The following is a 22,836-nucleotide window of genomic DNA, read 5'->3' as shown; positions in this document are numbered from 1 at the left end:
CATTTCACTGGTTTATTTTCAGTAGTTTAACTGTTTTCACAAAGTATTACCTATTTGTTTAAGGTTTGATTTCAGGTATTATATCCAAAAGTAAGGAAATTAATATTTTTTTTTTTAGTTTAGAACAATTGTCTTTAACCCTTTTATTAATAGCTCTTGTGACCAAGATCAGGTCATGGAAACTTGAAATTTGGCAGGGATATTTTCAGTAGCACATAGCTATGTCTTTAGTATATTGGCTGGAAATTGGACTTGATTTGGATGGGGTATAAATGCTTATATTGCTGGGGTGATCTGACCCCAGCTTACTTCCTGACCCTTGGTCAGGGGGCTGGACTGATGATCTCGTGAGGTCCCTTCCAGCCCTAATGTCTATGAAATCTATGAAAGGTTTAAATTTGTACTTTGTTTATGTACAAGCAGTAATATTACACTGAAGATAAAAAGTTACATTTGCTGCATGCTGTGGTCATCTCTATGATGCTTTATGGCTTTGAGGCATGGACGCTTAAGAAGTTAGGGAACAGAATTGAGCCACATGAAATGTGCTGCTTTAGGAGATTGCTGCATGTTTCATACACTGAGAACTGGACCAATGAGTCTGTCAAGCAGCAAATTAGTCAAGAAATTGGAACCCATGAACTATTGTTGGAGGTTGTGCGGTGAAGGAAGCTGCAATAGTTTGAACACATCATGAGAAGGCTGGACACCCCTTCCAGCACCATGATGTGGGGCACAGTGGAGGGAAAGAGAAAAAAGATGTAGACCCAAGAAGAGCTGGGAAACTGGTTTTAGGGACTGGGTGGGGCTAGTGGAGGAGGGTTGTTACAGCATCCAACAGTTGCAGCAGCCTTGGGACTGACTTGACTTGGCTATGTACATGGGATTCTGTTAAACCAGTTATTTTCAACCAGGCTGCCATGACACCCTGGAGTGCTGCAAGATTTTTGAAGGGTACCGCAAGATGTAAAGAGATAAGCAAGTAAGTTCAAGCTCAGGCTTGTCCCTGCCTGGCTGATCCTTCATCCCCACTGCCTGGTCCCTCTACAAGGAAATAAGCAATGTAATATATAAATTAGTTTTTGAAATGGGGTACTATGTAATTCATGAGAGTTTTGGAGGGGTGCCACGAGTCCAATGAAGATTGAGAACCAGTGTTAAACCATAAAACAAATTATCTCCCAACATTCCACTAGCAATTCACAAGCATGGTTATGAAACTGAGTGGAAATTTCGATTGGAAGAAGACATCTCAGGAATATCTCTGGATATGCATTTGTGGATTTAAAATAGAATGGAATTTTAGGTTTCATAAGGGAGGGATTGAATAATATAATTTTAAAAGGTGCATTCAGATGTGTCAGAAGGAGCCTTATTTCCATATAATAAAGAAAAGCATTAAATAAAATGAGGTACAAGCTCTTGCCTTATAGATCGTACATGTTTTACATTATGGAGTAATCTTGAGACTGGTAGAATACAGTAGGCATTTTTTGCTTGCTTACTTAAATAGAAATTAAAAAAGAAACGTTTAAATCACAAAGGTAAGCCTTCCAATTCTGAAAAGCACAGTTAAGAGGCCCTGCACAGCACTGATTACATGATCACATGCTACTTCATTTTCTCCGAGGACCCCTGCCTAACTGAGTGCACAAAGTGGACAGAGAGGGGAAAAAAGAATGTACTGTGACTGAGTCTTGCCTTATTCTCTGTACATGTTTTGTGGGTTTTCACAATGAAGCAAGAGTCAGACAGAAGGAGAAAAATGGTTCTGTAATTAAGGTGGTAGAAAGAAATCTGAGACTTGGATTCTATTTCTGCCTCTGTTGCAGATTTGCTGTGTGATCTTCTACTGACTCTGCATCTCACTTTTGCAGCTGGAACATATATTTTTCAACCTGTCCAGAATGTTGTGAACAAATATTAATCCAAGTTTTTGTGGCAGTCTGATTTTGTCATGAGGACAGCTCAAGGAAAGTCTGTAAAGGTTGAAGTCCTGCAGTCTAATTTTTCTTTTATTGCAATGTTTTATACAGAAAATTCATTACTAATGTTGTTTGTTTGTTTATGCATGCATGCATTCAATGTATTTACCAAGCTTCCCAGCAAAGGCTCACGGGGGTTCACAGTGGGTGCATCTACATGAGATGCTTTACTGCACAGTAGTATAGCTTACTGAGTAGTAAACATGTGCATCTACACGTGCACGTGCTTACTGTGCAGTAAACCTCGCTAATCGAGTACATATACTACCTGCAAATGGAAGTAGCAAATTTACTTTAGATTAGTAACTGCACAGTAGTGCTTGTGTAGACACCTGACTGGGAGAAAATTTGCTCCTAGTCAACTTGGCCACCAGGGGCAGGAGATTTGTTCTCTGCCCCTGGGAGCTGCCTGCTGCCGGTTTGGGCTCTGCCACCAGAGCCCAGGCAGGGACTATGTCTCCCTGCCCCAGCAGCAGGGAGCTCCAAGTCCCCTGCTCTGAGATCACAACTGGGGAGCAGCCAGAGCTCCATGGTCATGGGATTTGGGCTGGGAGACCCTTATTTCCCAGCACCAGCTCCATGGTTGTGGGGCTGGCATTGGGAGATCCTTATCTCTCAGGCCAAGCCCTGCAACTGTAGAGCTGGCACTGGGAGATCCTTGAGCCCTCCCTGGTGGCGACAGGGGCCCATCACAGTGCCCCAGGAAGTGGGTATGGTTTGGTGCCATTAGCAGCTAATCTTCTCCTGCTTCCCTGCATGTTTACTTGCATTTTATCTGGGATCAGTTTACTTGCATGTATAGACACTCCCCGTATCTGCTTAAACTAGTGCACTTCAAAGGGCCTTTTGTGGTCGTTGTTAGTGTTTTGGGAGCAGCTTGTAGACCAGTGGTCACCAACCAGTGGATCTTGATCCACCGGTAGATTTCAGAACCTCTTGCAGTAGATCTCGGAGCCTCTTGGAGTCTATCTGAGGCTGGGGTGGGGGCTGAGTGCACACGTGCACCCCAGCCTAGCAGGTCAGTCCATGGAGGATGGAAGGGGAGGGGGCTAGATCGAGAACCCCACTGAGGGACAGTGCCACAGAGGCAGAAGCAGGGGTAAGTTGAGTTGGGCCCCAGTCAGGTGGGACTTACCTGCTGGGGAGGTGTGCCCCCAAATATTTTTTTCTCCCTCTGCCTCGGTCTGCCATCCCCCCCTTCCAACCCCACAGACTTACCTGCTTGGCAGGGGTGAGGGGGGAGCAGCGGTGACACATGGTAGATCTTGGGTTCCTTTTAAATGCCAAAGGTGATCTCCTACTTAAAAAGGTTGGAAACCACTGTTGTAGACTACGGCTCCCCAGACAAGTGCATTTGTGTGTCTTGGATATGAGAGTCTTGAAGAAGGAAGGCAATAGGATAACACTTGAAATTTCCAAAAGAGAGGTCTTAATTCTTCATGAGCCCAGGAAGAAGACAACCGAAGAGGCTGTTCTTCACAATACCCACTCGTATGAGTAAACAGAACAGGGCAATACCACTTTGATTCAGGGCTTGCAGTAGATTCAGTTAGGGACTTTTCAGTGCTGTGTGCACATGCATCATTTTGTCAGCTCACTTACAACATGGATCAAATGGATTAGATTCCAAGTAACAAAAATAGATTTAGTATGTGTATAATCAGATAACTTTAGCCTCAACCCTAGATGGGTGTAGAGTGGGTGGCCTGTTACTCTGCAATGTATGTATGTATATATTAGTTTGTTATTTTATAATTGCTCAAAAATTCTAGATTGTTCCTATGTGCTATTCTTGGTATAAAACCTCTGCTACCAGACTGTTTTGTAGTGCACCTCTGAAATGTAAAGGTTATGGAGCCTTTGCTAGGCCACTGAGAGTCACTAAAGCTGCTTTTCTAGACCTGGAAGCTTCAGTAATCCCAGCCTCCTAGCTATCTCTTGGAGTGTCAGATCACTAGTTGTCCATGTCCCAGTCTCAGCTACTCCATAAACTCACTTCCATAAACTTATTGTATATTCAGTGAAGAGAACAGAACATGTTTCATGTAGAATATAATCCATTTCCCTCCACAGTTCAGCTTTATTGTTGTTGTTGTTATTGTTATTATTATTATATGAAAGCATATTGGACTTCTCAGAGAAATATTAAGGATAGGGAAAGTGAAGCCAGTATATTTCAAAAGTAAATAAAATAATGAGGTTAAATATCATTGATCAAAACTTAATTTATACTGTTTGCATAAAACCTCAAAGTCAAAGTAAACAAGGACATAATGGCATGATGTGCAGACCCATTTTAGTCTTTATTTTGAGTTTTAATATTGTTCATGTAAGTCAGACCCTTAATTTCATTAGAGATGGCTATGCCTTTAATATTTTATTTTTTGAAAGGTTTTAAAAATGCGCCATATGCCTGTAAGCTCTCAGGAGTTTACTCATTTGACCCTAGGAGTTCCAGGTCTTTTGTAAAGGGACAGAAATTACACATAAACTGGTATAAGTGATCAGAAACCAGTTCAGATCTGTGAAACAACAGCAGTTCAGTGCACATAAACCACTTTCAAAATGGCCAAAAACTGGTTTAAGATAAACCTAGATGGATGTAGTATCAGACTAAACTGATTTAGGTTAAATTGGTTCATTGAGCTTCTGTCTCAGATCCCCTCCAGACTCAAGTTGACTCTCAGTCTCCCAGCATCCCAGGATGCTTTGCACCTCCCTCTGCAAACCTCTTCTTGCAGGGTGGGCAGTCTAGCCTTTGCCCAAGCTGTCTCCTCCAGCCGAGCAGGGAGGTGTACTCTAGTGCCCCTTGGCTTCTGGCTTGGACCACTGCAGGCACATGGCTGCATTTCAGAATCAAAAGTGAATGCCTGTTCACTTGCTTATCGGTTCACTCTACACAGCTTAGACTAGCCTGCAAAGATTGAATTGATTCAGCCTTGGGCTTTTTTGACTGTCTGTACTTAGCCCTGAGTAAGCCATGTGGACTCTCCGATCAGTGTGCGCGCCTGGGTAGATTGTAGCATGGGGACTGGGGAGGTGTCCCATTACACTCTTCTGTAGAACACTTCCCAAAAGAAGAATGCACAGTAGATGTGCTCTTCTAGGTAGCATTTTCCCAGAAGTATCACTAGGAGTAGTGAAGCAACAGTGAAATGTACCTCATTAATTTCAGCTGCTGCTCTTGCTTTATCACTTGGGAAGTGTTGTGTGCTGGAGACCAGGCACTCAAAATATTCCTGTCAGTACACAATAAGAAAGAAGAATTCCCCAGTAACAGTAGACTATCAGGGTTCCTGTGCGGAACATTTTTCCCAGTGACCTAGCAGGTTCAACAAATGAAAAGGTAAAAGATGATGTCACTTTCATTCTGCTGGTGGAGGTTAATGCTCTTTTCCTTTGCATACGCTGTAGGAATTGGTGAATGCAGAAGCACAGGTGTCTTCCAGAAGCATGACAGGTAGTGGCTATGGGAGATCATTGGATTTAGAGTCTTTGTTAAATGTACCTGTTCAATTTATCCCATGTTGACAAACTTATATTAGAAGTAAGTTGTAAAATCACATTTCAGTTACTACTAAAATAAATAGTAAAAGGAAATACAGAGTTAAAATGATTTCACTATATGCAGCATTCCACCCGTACTGAAACTCATTCCAGAAAAATTTACATCCTTGAGTCCATCCTTAGTAACAAGCTAGGGCATTTTTACACTGCGGGATGTGGAGCTGGGTGCTTTAATTAGTGAGCTATGCTAATTAAAAGCGCCTGCATGTCACATGCATCAGCGATGCAGTGCATCCTCGCACTGAAAAAAATGGCGGTGGGGTGCTCTGAGCTAAAGCTCATCGAACATGTTTCAAATAAAACACATTCAATGAGCTTTAGTTCAAAGCGCCCTGCCACCACGTTTTCAGTGCAGGGGTGCATTGCACTGCTGATACACGTGACATGGAAGGCTACAATTTCTGTGCTCAAGCAGACTTGATTAGACTCGATGAGTTTCCAGCACATTGGAGCATTCTCTGCGCACGTGTATAGGAGCAAATAGTATGTACCTGCATGCCTTGTGAATGAAGGCCATGTGTTATTTGCTTATATATAGAGGATCTTTGTTAGGACAGAAGATCATATAAGTTTTTTGTACTGTGGAGTTTGGAATGTTAAACCTCCAAACTAATTGAGACCAACACCTGTACAGTCGTGAAAATAGATGGTTTATCCATAACTGCATGATGCAACTGTTATGTCAGCATGCTCCTTTAGTAATAGAAGTTTAGAAAACCATTGCACCTCTAACACTGTTTCACTGACAGAAATGTTTCCAGTGATTTATCTCATGTGTAATTGCTATGGGAGGATACAGAGGTAACAGTTATAGCATAACAACTGATGCCTGTTCCTGAGATGCAGCTTCCCCTTCTACCTCTGTCCGTAGCCAGAGATTTTGTTATAATGTACTTTGTTAACATACAGGGGACTTTAGAAAAGTATTTTGTCAAGGTCACACAAATAGCAAATGAGTTCTATTATTGAAGTTTAAAAGAAGGAAAGAAACTACATGGCAGAAGCAATGTGCAGTTGGTTGGACATAAGATTGGAATGTGGCTGTTCAGTGTTCAGGGCTACAAATAGATGTTACATTTGTCTTGGGATAAATCATTTTAGGCAAAACCTAAAAAAAGGTTCCTGGGATAAAACGTTATCAGTTTGTCCTGGGACATCGCAAAATGCACCTGAATCAATTCCATCATTAAATCAATGATAAAAAAGGAGCACTGCCTTCAGCTGCTCACTGAACTCTGATTGGACCAGCAATATGTGTACATGCCAATCTTGGGACATTTCTGTTCGGGGGCAAACATAAGCACACAGTTTGTCCAGGGATAAACACAACATTTGTTTCTAACCTAAGTGTAATAGTTTGTTTTGAATACTTCAGTCATACCAAGTTATGTATTCTTTTACATATACAGAAAATGTTAGTGTGAAATTTGAATGTTATATTTTGTGTAAGTTCCATTTGGTCAACAAATGTAAGAAAAATCAAAGTGAAAGTTGTGATCCAAGTTAGTTATTTTATGTTACCGGAACATATACTGAGATGGATTAAGAAGCAAAGGGTCACAATAAATGACAGAATTACCTTTCCTTATTCATAGAGATCTACTTAAATTGTGTTTGTTTTTTTTTTGGGTGGGGGGGGAGCAGGAAATCCCCCACTTTCCCTGAAGAACATGAAAATGTCCTTCCCATCTGAAATTTGCACGAAATCACCTGGAGGAGGGTGGAAAAAGGGAAAAAAATACTTACTGGAGATGAGGAGTAGCAAGCAGTGAGCAAAGGAAAGTGCGGGAAACCTTCCTCTGCAGCCCCTGGGAAAATACAGGGTCTCCCAGCCAAGCTCAGTGATTGAGCCAATCAGCATGCTGATGAGCCCAATCACTGGGCAGCATGGAAAACCAGGAGAATTTAAAGAGACAGTGCATTAAGTACAGGGAGGCTGGCTGCTGTTCTTAAGATCAGGATGAGTGAAAAGACAGTCCACAAAGCACAGCACAGTTCTGCCATGGATTGTGTGAAGCATCACTTTAATGAGGTGTGAATGTGCTTTTATTTAGGCTGATGGGGAGGGGAAGAGAAATTGGCTGGTCAGGCAAGGCTGCAGTGATAAGCCAGCCTGGGGCCCTGGAGAATGTGGCTATGTTTGGTGGGAGTGGGGACATGGAAGCAGGCTGTACAGACCTGGGCAGGTTAAACTGAAGTAGTGGGAGCTGTGGCGGGAGGGGAGTGGAAATTGAGAGCCCAGTGCTCCATTCTATACTGGTTGCCTATTCCATAGTCGTCCCCCCTTCCATTTGCAATCCACCCCTTCACTCGCTAGCTCCTGCTGCTTCAGATTAGCCCCCTGCCCCTAACAGTGGTGGGGGCCATTTTTTCAGTGGCTGTTTTGGGGCGTTAAACGTGCCAATGTCTGCCAGAAGAAAAAAAAAAAAATTAGTAAGGGCTGGAGAGGCCACCAGGCTCTCAGTGAGTGGCATAAGGGGACCAAAATAAAAATGGCACCCACTGCAAGAACATCTGAGATCAGCAGCTATAAGTGTGATGACCACCTGAAAATAACTGGCAGCCAGCATGGTTTAAGTAGATGCCTACTTGTGGTTGCTTTCAGTATTTGTGTAATTGAAAATACACCTTTTTAATCTGAACTCTAATTAACTGTTTTTTATGTGGGTATTTCCTAGTTTGAGGCATTTGCATATTCTGAGATTGTTAAAAAAATTTTCTACATTTAGGCTCCTCTTTCCGGGGAGGAAACTGTGAAAAAAAACTACTCAGAAAAGGCTGAAACAGATTTGAGTCATGGAGGGGAGTACATAGAAGTTTAACTAGCCAGTATCACATCCTGGGCAGTAGAGCAGCCCCCTGCACCCTGCAATTCACTTTTCTGTCTCTAGCAGCAGGGAGGGCACAGAAAATAGTGGTGGCCTGTGATAGAGGAGGAGCTGGAGGTATCACCCCCTTCTTTTGTTGCCAGTGTGTTTTGAATGGCCAAAAAACACTGGTTTTCTGTGGAAAAGGGGCGGGGTGGGCATCTCCCCCATGCAAAAGTGAACCTCTGCCCTGTCTTTTACCATATGCTGCTGCCACCTTTCTACCTTCCGCTCTGCTGGAGCCAGAGCAGGGAAGGTGAAAGTCAGTTGCAGGGGTGGGTGGAGATAGGGGGGATGAGGAAGCAAGGTGCCATACTCAGCTCCATTGTGCTTGTCCACACATTGTTATACCACTGCAGCACATGGGTCTAGACTTATAGCATAGATTGGAGCTGCAGGACAAAGGACTTTTGGGACTGAGGCTGCAGTTAGGGAAAGGAATTACTTAGGAATCGAGGACCCAAATGTGAATGTTGGCTGAAGACCTGGTCTCTACCTCATTGACCAGTTTCAAGCCTTAGCTCTAGCTCCTACATCTCTTTATTTAGAACAGCTCCCTAGGAGTTTGGGGAAACTGAAATCCTTAATGTTCTAAACACATTTCAGCACCTTTCTGGATGAAGTACAAGCAAGGTCAATGTGCAGATGGCCAAGCTGCTATCTGATTATTCATAGAAGTTAGGGGCTGGAAGGGACCTCATGAGATCATCAGGTCCAAGCCCCTGCTCTTAGGCAGGAAGGAAGAGGTACTGCTGGGGTCAGCTGACCCCAGCAAGGTGCGTGTCCAGTCGTCTTTTGAAGATCTCCAGGGTAGGTGACTGTACCACCTCTGGGGGGAGTTTGCTCCATTTTCTGGACACATGAACCGTGAAGAAGTTTTTCCTTATGTCTAATCTGAAGCAATCTTCTAGCAGTTTCTGTTCATTATTTTGAACAGATGCTCTCCTAATGCCTGATGTTCGCCTCTTATATATTTATAGGCTGCCATCAAGTCCCCACTAAGTCTTCTCTTCTCTAGGCTGAACAGTCACATGTCCTTCATCCTCGTCTCATATGGCCTGTCCTCCAGACCTCTAATCATATGTGTGGCCTTCCTTTGGATTCTTTTATTGCTTTAGTTATTGGCATCTTTGGCATTAATAGACAGAGATAGAATAAAATATGTTAATAAGTTTCTTTTATATTCTCTTTAAAAAAAAATTCCCAGATCCTAGCCCATTCATGGAAGTTTAACTAATCTGTCTGCTTAAAACACAAGCCAGTTGAGAAGCTAAAGAAGTTGTTAACATTAATAACTTCCCTTCCTTAAACTGTTAAATGGATTGGCATGTAACTAGAGAATTAATTCTGATTATTATATAAAACAGTGCAAGTTTGGTGATGATACACACTAATTCTCATATGTGAAGAAGGGATTTAATTCCCACCATAACCACAGATCTCAAGGCAGCCTTAAAATTATATCTCTATAATGACTATAGTATGAATAAAGATCTTTAAAAGTATAGTCCAAAGAGCCTTTTCAGTATTATGTAAATATGTATTTAGAAATTTTTTAAAACTTGATTTATTTATGCGATAGACTGTAGTGACCCTGAAAGAGCCCTTTGTATTCTGTAGAGCTAATAGGTGTTTATACACATTCTCCACTATTTAATGATTTATTGCTGTTAAACTAAGATTAAATATAAGTAGGCATTGCAGGAGTTGCATATGGAAAGGAAGGCAGAAAAAAGGAATGTGAGAGTGAATAAAAGGTCAATGACAGAATATGTAACAATTTGCATCTGTTCTTTTAGGTCAAGAATTGTGAACCTTATTCAGCTGGAATTAGCTACTTTCAGCCAACACTGCACATTTTTTTTTCAAACACAAGTATACTAGTTAACTCTGTTCTCCAATATGAAGTGTAGAACTATAGGTAGGGCCTACTTTAAATCACGGGCTCAGCTTGCTAATATCATGGCACAATTGTGGCAGGAGCCGCCATTTTCATGCCCAGATTGTGGTGCCCCCTGATTGCTCCTGTTTGCTGATGGCTGCTGCAGGATTTGGAAAGCATCCTGAGCTTTGGGATGGATTGGGGGTGGGTTTGGGGGGGCGCTGTTTGCTCTTTCTGGCAGGAAAACTTGGGGCATAGGATGTTGGTGGCAGCTAGGGGCTACCTTGGCAGATGACCCTGGCACCTGGTAGGGGAGGGACTGTTTGCTCCTCTTCACATATGTTCTTTCCCTCTGCCTCCAATCCCTGGTACCCCAGTTTTTCTGCCCAGAGGAGCAAACAGCCCTTCCCCTACCCGGTGCCAGGGCCATCTGCCAAGGCAGCCCCCAGGTGCCTCCAACCCCTGTGCCCCAGTTTTCCACCTAGACAATGAAACAGGCCCTCCCCTACTCATTCCCAAGTTCTCTCCTCCCACTGTCCCTTTACCAACCCCTTCCCCCTTCCCTGAGCTGCTAGGCTTTTGCTGCTGGCTGGGGAATGCTTTACTCCTGCAGCAGCCATCTTGTTGCAGTGAAAAGCTATGATATGGCCACTTGCTAGGGAACTCCTATATCATGGCATTTTGTTTTAAATCACTTTTTTTTGTGAAAATCACTTATTTTCATGATTTCTATGAAAAATGTGAAATTGCAATTTTAAACCCAGCCCTAACTATAGGTAATAGCTTATATTTTACATGAGGAGATTTATCACCTTGAAGAGAGCTTGCAGCAGCCATCTTTCATTAGGCTCTGGTAGTAGCATAGAGAATGGATAAGAGCTTCAAAAGTAGAGATCAAGTTACCAAAGAAGACAAACATATCAGACTAATTGGAGTCAGCTGACCTCATCCCCAAATCAGAGCAGCCTGAGAATTTCCCATAGCATAAGGTATACAGTAGATACACAAATTCAAGTTGAAATACCAGTACTTTTTGTGTTAGTAATGTATGCTGACACTAAGTAATCTCTAAGTATGTAGTTAGTTTGAATTATTGACATTTAGAAAAGCCAAAAAAACAAGGTTGCCAACCTAAGACAAGTTTTTTTACTGACAAGCTGCAAACTTTTTACTGACAACTAAACTTTTTTTACTGGTATATATTTTACATAATATAAATGTAATCTTTCTGCTAGGCCCTGGATGAAGATGGGTTCAACTTTAGGGTTCAACACCAATAATAGTAAAAAAGTTTGGTTGTCAATAAAAAAGCTTGCAGATTATCAGTTAAAAAAAATCTTGCGTTTTGCAACCCTGCTTGACTGCAGCAATTATTTTATACTATGATGCTCCCACACCAGGGGTCCTCTATACACCCCCACACCATGATGCTCCCAATTGCACTCTGCTTTGCGCTGCCTCCACCAGCCTACCCCTCCTACCCCCATCCTGTCCCCGCATGAACCCTTAGAGGAGGCTACTGTGTGCCTGCTTGCAGGAGTGTTGCAGGACGGGACAGAGCAGCAGCACATTGCTGTCAGGGAGGGGCTACAGTCTACAGAGCCCTGAGGAAATGCTTCCTGCAGGGTGCCACACTTCCACTCATTCACCATGTATCACTGCTCGGATCTGTTTGTTCTTCAGTGCTGTCCTATGGTGAGGGCTCTTCAGTCAAGCTCTGGTTACTTCATTTTTTTTTTATGGACAGCTCAGTGTTTCTTTACAGATTTTATAGTTAGGTATATTTAGGCTTGTTTTTATGGTCTGTCTATATATTTATAGACAGTTGGCAACCTTGCCAATTGCTGTATTATTGGACTATTTTCTATAAAGCTGAAATTTGGCCCATTTTGTTTCTAAGAAAAGGAAAACCTCCTATGGATTTTCCTCTAAATAGTTGGTTAGGATCCCAAAATTAATGCAAAAATTTAAACTCTGATTCTGCAGTCTGGTTCGGAAAGGTGGATCCTTCTGCTTGTTTGCAATCTGATGGAAGCAAGTGATTCACAGGAAAGGCAAATGGGCCTTGAAGTCTTAATTATTTGGGAAAACGTGGATGAAAAGGTGTATTTTTTTTTGCACAGCTCCTTTTGAAGACTGCTAGATTTGAGATTAAGCATTTTTCTTTAGGAAGCATTTTTAAAGGTATTGTTCCACTATTATCTTCAGTTTTGTTAATGGGGAATAGAGTTTTAGTGATTCAGGCAAGCATGGATTATATGATGGTTGCAGATAGTGAGAATGCTCCTTAAGGTAATCTCTTACAGGCTATCTAGGGCTTTGGGTATACACAGGATAGATGCACTAATTATGCTTAAAATAACATGTTAAAATGAGTTTTCTATTTGCTTTTGTGAGTTGTGATACATTATATATGTTTTAAAATTGTACTGCATATTGTCCAGCATCCTTTGGGAAAAGAATGGCAAATGTCTGTGAAAATGAAGTCGTACTAGTTGATTTTTGTGATTTTCCCTTTGTGCAAAGGGAAGAAGACACCCCCTCCTTTCCCTGTGCACAGCTCTGGATCACCCAGAGCTGTGCATGGGATGGAAGGCAGGGGCAGCTTGGGACAGGTTCAGCTGGAAGGAAATGTCCCACTATACCCATGCACAGACTAGTGTCCTGCTCTGTTTAAGAAAAGGGAAACAGAAGCAGCACAGCTGGACCTAAGTTAGCGCTGGGACAGATGCAGCTGTGGGAAAATGCTCCTTCACCCTGTTCAGAGACCAGGTTGACCCTGAACCTGTGCATTGGCTAGGAGGCAGATGTGCCTCAGCTTGAACCTTCCTAGAGCCTGGGGAGGGTTCCAGCCATGGAGGAATGCCCCCACCTCCCATCCTGCCAGTCAGCTAATCTGTGGGATTCAGGGGTGAGGGGCATTTCCCCATGTCTTGACCCCTGCAGGGAAGCCTAGAATGGGAGAATGACCTCCCTACCCTTCACCTGCACAAACTGCGGGGTGGGATCTGGGTCTGGTCAGCGGTGGGGCCATTGACACTGCCAGCAGGGACATCACATGGCTCGCTGACAGGTTGCCCCTAGGTAGGCTGTCAGGGAACCAGTACTTTTCCTCCCTCCTCAGAGGTGGAGAGAAGGAACCAGAACACTGTGGGATACTGGAGGCCCTCATCATCTGAGAGAAGTATACAACTATTCAGTTTGGCGCAGGAGGAGAGAGAGCTTCCTGGTTGGTAGTGCTCTCTTTCTCTCTTTTGCATAAGAGCCAGTTTGCTTCTGTGAAAAACCCTTTGAACAGATATATGGTCTCTTTTTGTGCTGGGAGAAAGGCTTGTCCATAACGTAACTGCTTCAGAGGCTTAAGCTTTCATAGGGAAAAACCTACTGTGTCAGATGTTGTGAATACTTCAGTTGGTCAGTTACAGTATAGCAAAGCTAAAAAAAAAAATGAAAATGAGGTCTTGTAATAGGAAGAAAATACACCTTTAAGTATAGGCAGTCTTACCAGCTCAGCATACAGTTCTCTTCTACACATTCTTATATCATGTTCTATCTAAGCATCTGCCAGTGTTACATTAAATGCCGTGATAAACATTCTTTGTGTATGGGTTGTTCAGAGAAGTCCATCTGAAAATGAACTTCAACAGAACATAAGCATCATTGTGTATCTCTCATTTTCTATTGAAACTGCTTTTGTGTTGAACTTTCAAGCTGATTGCTTACCTAAGACTTTTTTAAAATGATAGAAACATTGTTCTTCCATATTAATGGAATTGAGACATTAAATAATTATAACAGCTCCAAGCTGGGGAGTAGGAAGTACAAATTTTGCAAGGGAGCACTAGGTGTATCTGTACTTGGAGTATCTTTGCAATATCTTTTATCATTTGTTTAGAAGAACAGCAGAGTTAAAATCTTGGTTCACACCTGCTTGCACCTTAATAGAATTTCAGCTAACTTTACTAAAGAGTCCATTTGCACTTGGTTTACTCCAGCCTGGGACTGGAGGGCTGAGAGAGACAGTCTGGTTGTTCTTACTTCTGGTGCCTAGACCCTGACCAGCTAAGAGCACGCTGTCCTGGGAATTGCTTTCTCATGTACTCATTAGTCCCTGTGCTAAAGTCCAGAAAATGCACAGGCGAAAGGAGTTTGATTTAAATAAAGGGGAGGCAAGAGTCAGATCTTGGGAAATGGGGCATTTGAGAAAAGAACCTTTCAAACCTTGGGAGGGAGAGAGAGGGCAGATTGGCTATGGTAGCCTGGGTGAAGACTGGGATGGAAAGTAGGGGGAGGGTAAGAAGTTCTACAGCTTTTGGAGGAAACAGAGTTTCTGTAAGGAATCAAGAGGGGAAAACTGAGATAAAGTCAGCAAGAAGACTAGGGGGATGAAGAGCTTGAGGGTGAGAGCATCATTGTGCCCCAGCCAGGCGGGTCAGCATCTGCACATGCACTCCTGCACATGAAAAACCTCTGAAGCAGGTATTTACAAGTATTACCCTGTTGCAGAGTTTATTAGTTTCCTGAACCCTAATAGTAGGGTTACCATGTGTCCAGGTTTTCTTGGACATGTCCTCTTTTTTGGATCCTCCTATCTCTGTCTGCACAGTTTTTTAAAATATGATCAAATGTCTGAGATTTTCCTCTGCTCAGCATCAATGTTTTTACTGGCACTTCCTGGCTTGCCCCAGCAAGTAGGTGCTTGGGGCTGGGGGGCGTGGGGGAATGGCAATTGGAGGCAGGGAGTGTCACATGCATGTGCATACTCACATGCCTGGCATGCAGGTAAATCTATGGGGTGTGGGGGTTGGAGGGCCGGGGGTTGGAGGGCCAGGGCTTGTGGACTGTCTGGGAGGCTGTGTGGGGGGGCATGTAAGTCTGTGTTTGTGTGTGTATGGCAGGGTGTGTGTGGGGGGGGTGCCTGGTGGTGCTGGGGGACACTGTCCAGGCACCTGGCAGGCCTGTTGCGGGGTTGGGGGAGCTGTCCAGGCACCCAGCAGGCCTACTTGGGGGGAAGGTGCCTGCCTTTGTAGTGGTGGAGGGGGTGGGGGAGCCCTTTGGTTGCAGCGGGCAGTGAACCAGTGCCATTGCTTGCACGGGCGGGGTGGTTGGGGGTGCTGCAGGGCGGGGGAAGCCAGGGAACTGCAGGTCAGGAGTGAGGGGTACCATTGGGGGTGGGGCGGGGATGCTGTGGCTTGGGAGTGAGGGACAATGGTAGGGTGGAAGACTGTGGGTTGGGAGTGCAGGGCACTGGCAGTGCCAGGGGGCTGCAGGTTGAGAATGAGGGGTACCAGCATGGATGGGGGGGCAGGTCAGGAGTGAGTGGCACCAGCAGGCATGGGAGGGCTGCAGATTGGGGGTGAGGGGAATCAGCATGGCCTAGTGGGGTGGGGTACTGTGGGTTGGGAGTGAGGGGTCACTGGTGGAGCCAGGGGTAAGCAGCAGGGCTGTGGGGGGCTGTGGCTTGGAAGTCAGGGGCAACAGAATGGGCAGGGCATCTGCATATCACTGTCCCTGCCACAACCATATAATCTCCCCTCCACCTCCCTGACAGGTGTCCTGATTTTTGGAACTGGAAATATGGTTCCTTGGGGCACATGTGTAGACACTGAAATGTCTACACATTTCAGAGCTAAGTAGCCATCTCCACAGTAATAACTTGTGTAGATGCACCCATTGCGAGTATTGTTAGACATTACAGTTTGAATATGCTAACTCTGCGGTATTTAGTTAGCACATGTTGTGAGCAGTTGCATACTACCCGCTCTGACATGCACTGCTCTGAGTTGCTGCTAGAGGGCTGGGGAGAAGGGGCGTGGCTAGGAGCTGCCAGGCTCCCCCACTTTCCAGCCTCTTCCCTTCATCTTCCCCCCAGTCTCTAGGGTACAGCCTCTGGCCCCTACGACTCACCTCCCCTCCTCCCCCATCCCCATGGTTCACCAGCTCACTTCCAGGTCTCCCTAGTTATCTGCCAGTCAGGGACATTAATCATAGAATCATAGAAGTTAGGGTTGGAAGGGACCTGAGGAAGTCATCTAGTCCGGGAGTTTTCAACCTTTTTTAACAAGTTTACCCCTTCTGTCTCAAAGTGTCAGCTCATGTACCCCTTTATAGTTTTTTCTTGCTTTTAAGGAGTGGGGAGGGGAAGCAAATCAAAGCCCCCACAGTGAGGATGGTAGTGGGGCTGGGGCTTGGGCAGGGACAGGCACTGCACAGCTGGGGCAGAGCTTGGAACGGAGCCATGAGCAGCTCATTGGGGGTAATGAGGGGAGCAGCTCCTGCTACTGCATGCACTCTGAGAGGGCATGGGGGAGGGGTGCGTGTGCCCCCAGTTTTGCGTGCTGGGTGCGGCGGGCGAAGCTGTAGCTGCAGACTGTGGCCAGGGCTGCGCCGAACTCTTCCCAACTTGGACTGCTCTCTGGGTGGGTGGTGGCGACACTGGGAGCGGGGCTACAGGAGGGGCTGCAGCCACTCCAGAATTTGTCGCAGTCACAAGCCCCCCCTGCCCCCCTTCCCCCCCCCCCCCAGCGCCACCACCGTCCACCCTGAGCACAGCCCAGCTCAACACCCCCACCGGGATCAGCCCAGCACTGACCCAGCCCCAGTTCACAACAGCAGCCTTCCCTTGCCCCGCATGCAGGTCTCGGGCACACGCCCCCCATGCTCTCCCAAGGGTGCGCGTAACAGTGGGAGTTGCCCTTCCCCCACATGGATCAGTCCTGCGCACTGCCCCGGCTGGGCAAACCCTGCCCCAGACTCACTCCCTCCCCCACCACTGGGGCCTCGATCAGCCCCCCCCACTCCCCTTCTCTCACAACAGACTTACCAGCCAGATCTAGCTACTCTCCATGCTGCCAGGCTGCAGTCTTGGCTGCCTGCATGCACGCGGCATTTATCAGCCACATTATCGGCCACATCAGTTCTGCGTACCCTCTATGACCTTTTAAGTATCTCTTAGGGTATGCATACCCCTGGTTGATGACTACTCATCTAGTCCAACCCCGTGCTCAAAGCAGGATCATCCCCAACTAGATCATTCTAGCCAAAGCTTTGTCTAGCCGGGTTCTGAAAACCTCCAAGGATGGAGCTTCCACCACCTCTCTGGGTAACCTGTTCTAGTATTTTACTACCCTTCTTGTGAGAAAACTCCTCCTAATATCTCACCTAAACTAACTTTGCTGCAACTTGAGACCATTGCTCCTTGTTCTGCCACCTTTGAAACAGTCTAGCTTCGTCTTCTTTCGAACCCAACTTCAGGTAGTTGAAGGCTGATATTAAGTCTCCTCTCAGTCTCCTCTTCTCTGGACTAAATAAGCCCAGTTCCCTCAGTCTTTCTTCATAAGTAATGTCCCCTGGTCCCCTCACCATAGTCCATGTAGGGGTGCCAGAAGTGCTATATCCTGGGATGCTGGAGGACTGCTTCCAGTTTGTTTTCATCCCACCAAATAGGCTAATGCTATTGGAATATGAGCTGCCTAACATGAGCTGGAGATTATCCTTGGCCAGAAAGGCATAACTCTGAGATGCTCAAAGCCCACTTAACTCGTCTTTTCCTGTCTTAAAACGCAGGAACTTCTGTCTTAGGAACCTTTCACATGTTGGAAAGGTAACAGCAGCTGATGTTTCATAGCATTTCCTGACTTTTGAATGCTTGATTTTGTAACTTCACTGGTATTCTAACTAATGTGTGTGTATGTATGTGTGTGTGTGTGTGCACGCGCACATGCGTGTACATGCCTCCTACACAGGTGAACACTACCCTTGTAGTAAAAAGTTCCATTATGCCTTAGAAACAGTGTCTTTTTTACCCTTCGGTAAACTGATAGGTGTTAAATTAGTTATCTATTACAGTGGAGATGAAGCTCTTACCAGCAAAAGAGTTCTTTTATTGGTGCAATTTAAAACAATTTCCCAAATGAAAAATAGCCCTCTTGATCAAAGGTCTTTTTTGCAGGTGAACACCATCTGTACTGGGGCTTTGTACATTTGGGGGGCCAAAAGTAGAAAAAAAAATCACACCCCAACAAACAGCAGAACCTTTAAACATACTCCAGGTCTTTGTCATGGAGCTTTAGACAGATTTCTAGATAACCGGGGCCAGGTCACTGAGTACCTTGAAGATAAGGACCAACAGTGAACTTCCTTCCAGGATGTATGAAAATATATCACTGTATTACCATTTTTCAAAGTTGATGCCGCTGCTCTGTTCTTTCCCAAGAAAAGTATAGTTATCACTGCTACAGGTTAAAGTATATGTATCATTGAGACTTTTGCATCTCACTTCAGAATATTTAATTTTGCCTTTTTCATTTTTTGTTTAATTTCTTTAGGGTGTCCCAAAACCAAGTAGGACAGCACTTTACCTTTGTGCTTACAGACATTGAAAGTAAACAAAGGTTTGGATTTTGCCGGTTGACATCAGGAGGGAAGGCCTGCCTCTGTATTTTGAGGTGAGTGAGTATAAGAAAAAACTGGGATTTCTTACTCTGTGCAATTGTATGTTTTAGATTTATATTTGTTGTGCTTTAAAATGATTTGGGGCTTTTAAATTACTTGAAATTCTTCTAATACATAGTTATACTTGTCTACAGTTTTGGTTCCCTTTTCAGTAATAAAATTATTAAGTTTTGGCAAAATAATAAACTACTTTTATGAAATTTATTTTAGCACTAAATAAATATTTCTGCTTAAAGAACAAGAAATTTAAGAAATACAGTAATATCATGTAGCTTTTCTGGGTTGGTGTGTAATGTGGGTTCTTATAACAGCAGATGAGAAGTTGCAAAAAAAGTAGTAATACTGATTAGATACGGCTTACTGGGTGGGTTTAAGACTCCTAAGGCAGCGCTAAGAATCCTAATTGCATCCTGAGACAATTGCACACCCATATATGTGCATATGCGGGTCACTACCAGTGGCTACAGCCATCACTGGGGGTTGGGTATCCTGAAGCATAAGGAGGGAACCAGGCAACCTATGAAGAGGAACTGAGAAACAGGGTATCTGGAAGTTGGGCAACGTATCTAGAAAACTATTTGACCTACCAACATGTATAGGGGAGAAAGTGCAGCAAGCAGTAGAGAAGTTTACATAGAGAACATATTTTAACTGAAAATATTTCGCCTGGTCTTTACTGGGGTATTCAGAAGACTGTAATGTATTGCAATGATGTTTTTTGGAGACTTCAAAAATAATAAGCAAAAATGGGTGTGTGTGTCTGTGCTTGCATGCACGCATGTGTGTGGGGAAGCATGAGATGATTGCTGCCTGTTTTACTTTCTGCTTTGTCCAAACAAGTAATGTGAACAAGTCGACATTTTATCATAGATATTAACTGACTTTCTCATGGAAATTATTATAATTCTTTTGTAAAATCACTTAAAAAATACACCTCTTTGGTTTTTGGGAGCATGAGGTTGGAATATACTGAGTAGTGTTCTTTCCTATACTTTTCTGTTACGTTTTGCTGAGGCTCAGTGAAAACATATGCACATGTTCCAATTCCCTCCTTTAAAAAAAAACAAAACATTTTCTGTACGTGCTCCTCCCTTTGTCTGAGTTCTCTCTAATCTGTCATCAGCTATTGACACCCAAATGTTCATGCTAAAATACATAAGTGGCATTATTTTTGTCTCCTTTTCAAAAAAAGCCTCAGCTTGTATAAATTGAGTACCTTCCACTGAGTTCAGTGGAAGTACATTGATATACATCAGTTGAGGATCTGGCCAATGGTCTGCTACTTTGCAGAAATAACTAAGAAAATGAAAAGTGGCAAGCTATAATTTTTCACTAAGCCATAATAAAAACATTGCCTTTCTTACTTCTATTGTGACAATCTCAAATTTACAATGTAGTGTTAAAGATATAGCAGTGCCCATTTTTATAGAACTGTACTTCTGGACTGGTAACTCATTCATTTAAAGCTCTTGGGGGTGGGGGAAAAATACTACTTGAGTGCAAGGAAAACTTTTCCTGCTATTTCCTGGTTTCTAGAAGATAGTGCTGTGAAAGATTTGGTATGGTATGAAATGGCTTCATCAGAATGAGTATTGCTTTTCTGTTGTTTCCTTTATACAAATGAAATGTGATGTGAAAGCAGCAGGCTGTGTAAGACAATTGTATTAAGTATTCCTTAATACTTAAAATGTATGCTTCATAAATTTGAGATTTCATTTACTTTAACAGTAGGTTGAGATTAAGCTGAAAGTCTAACAAAATGAATGTGTTGGTGTTTCTGATAGATGCAGGGTAGACACCAGATTGGATACTAATATGCATCCACGATTTATTAGCAGTGACCAAACTCATTGGGATTCAGAAGCAGATTTCTACTGGGATTGCATCTGGCTGTCCCAATAATACATGTTTGTTTAACTTAAAAAATTATATTAATGCTGTTCTTCTAAAAGGTAATAATTTTGTTTGTAAAAGTATTAAATGTTCTATTAAAGATTTCTGCCAGTGGCTTTAATAAGGATAAATTTGAGAAGGTCATGGGCAGAAGGAGCTGGGGACTACTGACTGAACTGAAAGGGTAATATCTAACTAAACACAGGAGAGCTCATGAGGGTTTAGGCCAGAAAAAAAGAAAAGAAACTTTAGATACTGGGCAGATCAGTGAATGGAAAATAGAACAAAGAATATGCAATAGCCTTGTATAGATGGCATCATGTCATATTCTAGCCAGTCCTAATCTGCTATAGTAACCAAATTTAATCTGGTTGGTGAAGCAGTGTTATTGGGGTGCAGTTGCTAGGTGCCTGGATGATGGTGCCTGTCCTGAGGCCTTGTTTTAGCAAGGACTGACGTTCTCTGTGGGTGACTGTCTCTTCTGGTTCATGGGTCCCTCCTTCCCATAATTCATTTTTTTCTCTGAAATTTTAATCAGGGCTGTCCTGCATTTCAGCCACAAGATCATGATGTAAATTGGAGAATAAATAGTAGAAGAGGTACTCTCCTTGCACATATGAATGCTCATTATATAAGTGGGGGGATCTTTCTTGGTGCATGCATAATAGTATAGGCAGAGTTGTCTCTAATTAGAATATTTTATCAGCGTTTATAAGATATTTACACCTCTAAGTGTATTTTCCTTATGCTGGTACAATGAAAGATATTCCAATGTGTACATGTATGGGCACATGTATGTAATTGTAAAATTCAACATCTTTCCATTATACAAAAATGTACATTAACACAATCTGCAATAAAAGATTGTACAGGTTCTGCTTACAATTGTCAAACCCCTGAGAACATTACAAGTAGGTAAGTAACCATCCACATAGTACAGCCAGAAAAAAAAAATGGTTGGGTTTCCCCCCAGGAGTTCTGTGAGATTCCTTGCAGGGCTCTTTAAAACAACACGGCTGCTTTGTAGGGCTCACAGTGTGGATTCCTGCTGTGTGCATAGTTTCCTCGAACTTTTCAGTTAATGTACCCTCTAATACACAAGAACAATGGGGTATCCTCTTATGAGTATGTTTTAAATAAATCTGATTGTGTCCATCTACTAGATTATTTTTCCGAATTCACTTTTCTGTATGAAGGCTCAGTTTGCAAATTCACAGCTGAATTAGCCTAATAAGTTTAATGTTATTTTTAATTGGTACAGAAGGTGTGATTCTTCTAAATTTTGGACACCTAAATTGTTAAACTTTCAGATATTCTGAAAATATTGTCAAAAAATCTTCCTGCTGCTGACTGGATATAAGGTTGACCTTATTCACACTGAGACATGCAAAGGGTACAATTAAAATGTTCAGCCTTAGACTTGATTAATGAAATTTTATGAGTGTAAAATTGTCACCTACATTTCCAAATGAAATACTCTAATAAGGAAGACAGGTTTATATGGTAAGTCTTTGTAGTTCTTCAAATCAAACCATGCTTGAAGCATTCTCACTCTTCCTTTAGGCAAATCCCTTAGAAGCAGAATGTTTCAATTTTACACATTTTGTGTCAATTTTCCAGACAGAAAAGTAGCCCCTAGACATTAGACATTTAGCTACGGAAAGGCGGTTTCCTTAGTTTTATTTGATTACTAGAAGTTAGATTCCTGCTGATAGTTCAGGACTGTTAGTGGTTACCTGACTCTTTGACAGAAAACATTTCCTTTCCTTTATTTAACCTTTGACTCATGAATATAAAAGTTTTATCAGACTTATACTAGAAGCACAAGTGAGATAGAAGTCTAATTACTACAACAAAGCTGATGCATGATTTTTAATAAAAGTTTGAGCTTCTGCCTTGTGGCTCATTTGAATTAAAAGAAAATGTTTACATACACTTTTAATTAACTCTGAAAAATCTTGTGCTGTTGTTTTCTTGATAGGTGATGGCCACATTTGTAGATAGAAGCCACTGTAGTTCAAAATGTAAAACATTCATTTCCTCAAACCATATTGTAGGCTTTTTTTATAGATTTATACATTTTATTACAGCAACATTTATTGTAGTACCTTTTTACAGGTGAAGTTATTAGGTTGTCAGATTTTCCCACATTTGTTTTTCAGAAGTTTGTAAAGTTTTTTTTGGGTAA

At 42.9% G+C, this 22,836-nt stretch overlaps 1 protein-coding gene across 3 annotated transcripts in view; it reads left to right on the top strand.

Moving 5' to 3' along the window:
- Nucleotides 1-22,836, top strand: part of DENND1B (DENN domain containing 1B) — a 290,895-nt gene that overhangs the window by 127,614 nt on the left and 140,445 nt on the right. For all 3 annotated transcript variants that reach the window (XM_019491193.2, XM_014602934.3, XM_059728432.1), the window contains exon 5: nucleotides 18,629-18,748. In XM_019491193.2, coding sequence (XP_019346738.1) covers nucleotides 18,629-18,748 — 120 coding nt within the window. The remainder of the gene's footprint in view (nucleotides 1-18,628; nucleotides 18,749-22,836) is intronic.

This window comes from Alligator mississippiensis, chromosome 5 (assembly GCF_030867095.1).
Source record: "Alligator mississippiensis isolate rAllMis1 chromosome 5, rAllMis1, whole genome shotgun sequence".
Taxonomy (NCBI): Eukaryota; Metazoa; Chordata; order Crocodylia; family Alligatoridae; genus Alligator; species Alligator mississippiensis.
This window is presented reverse-complemented; position numbering and strand designations above follow the sequence as displayed.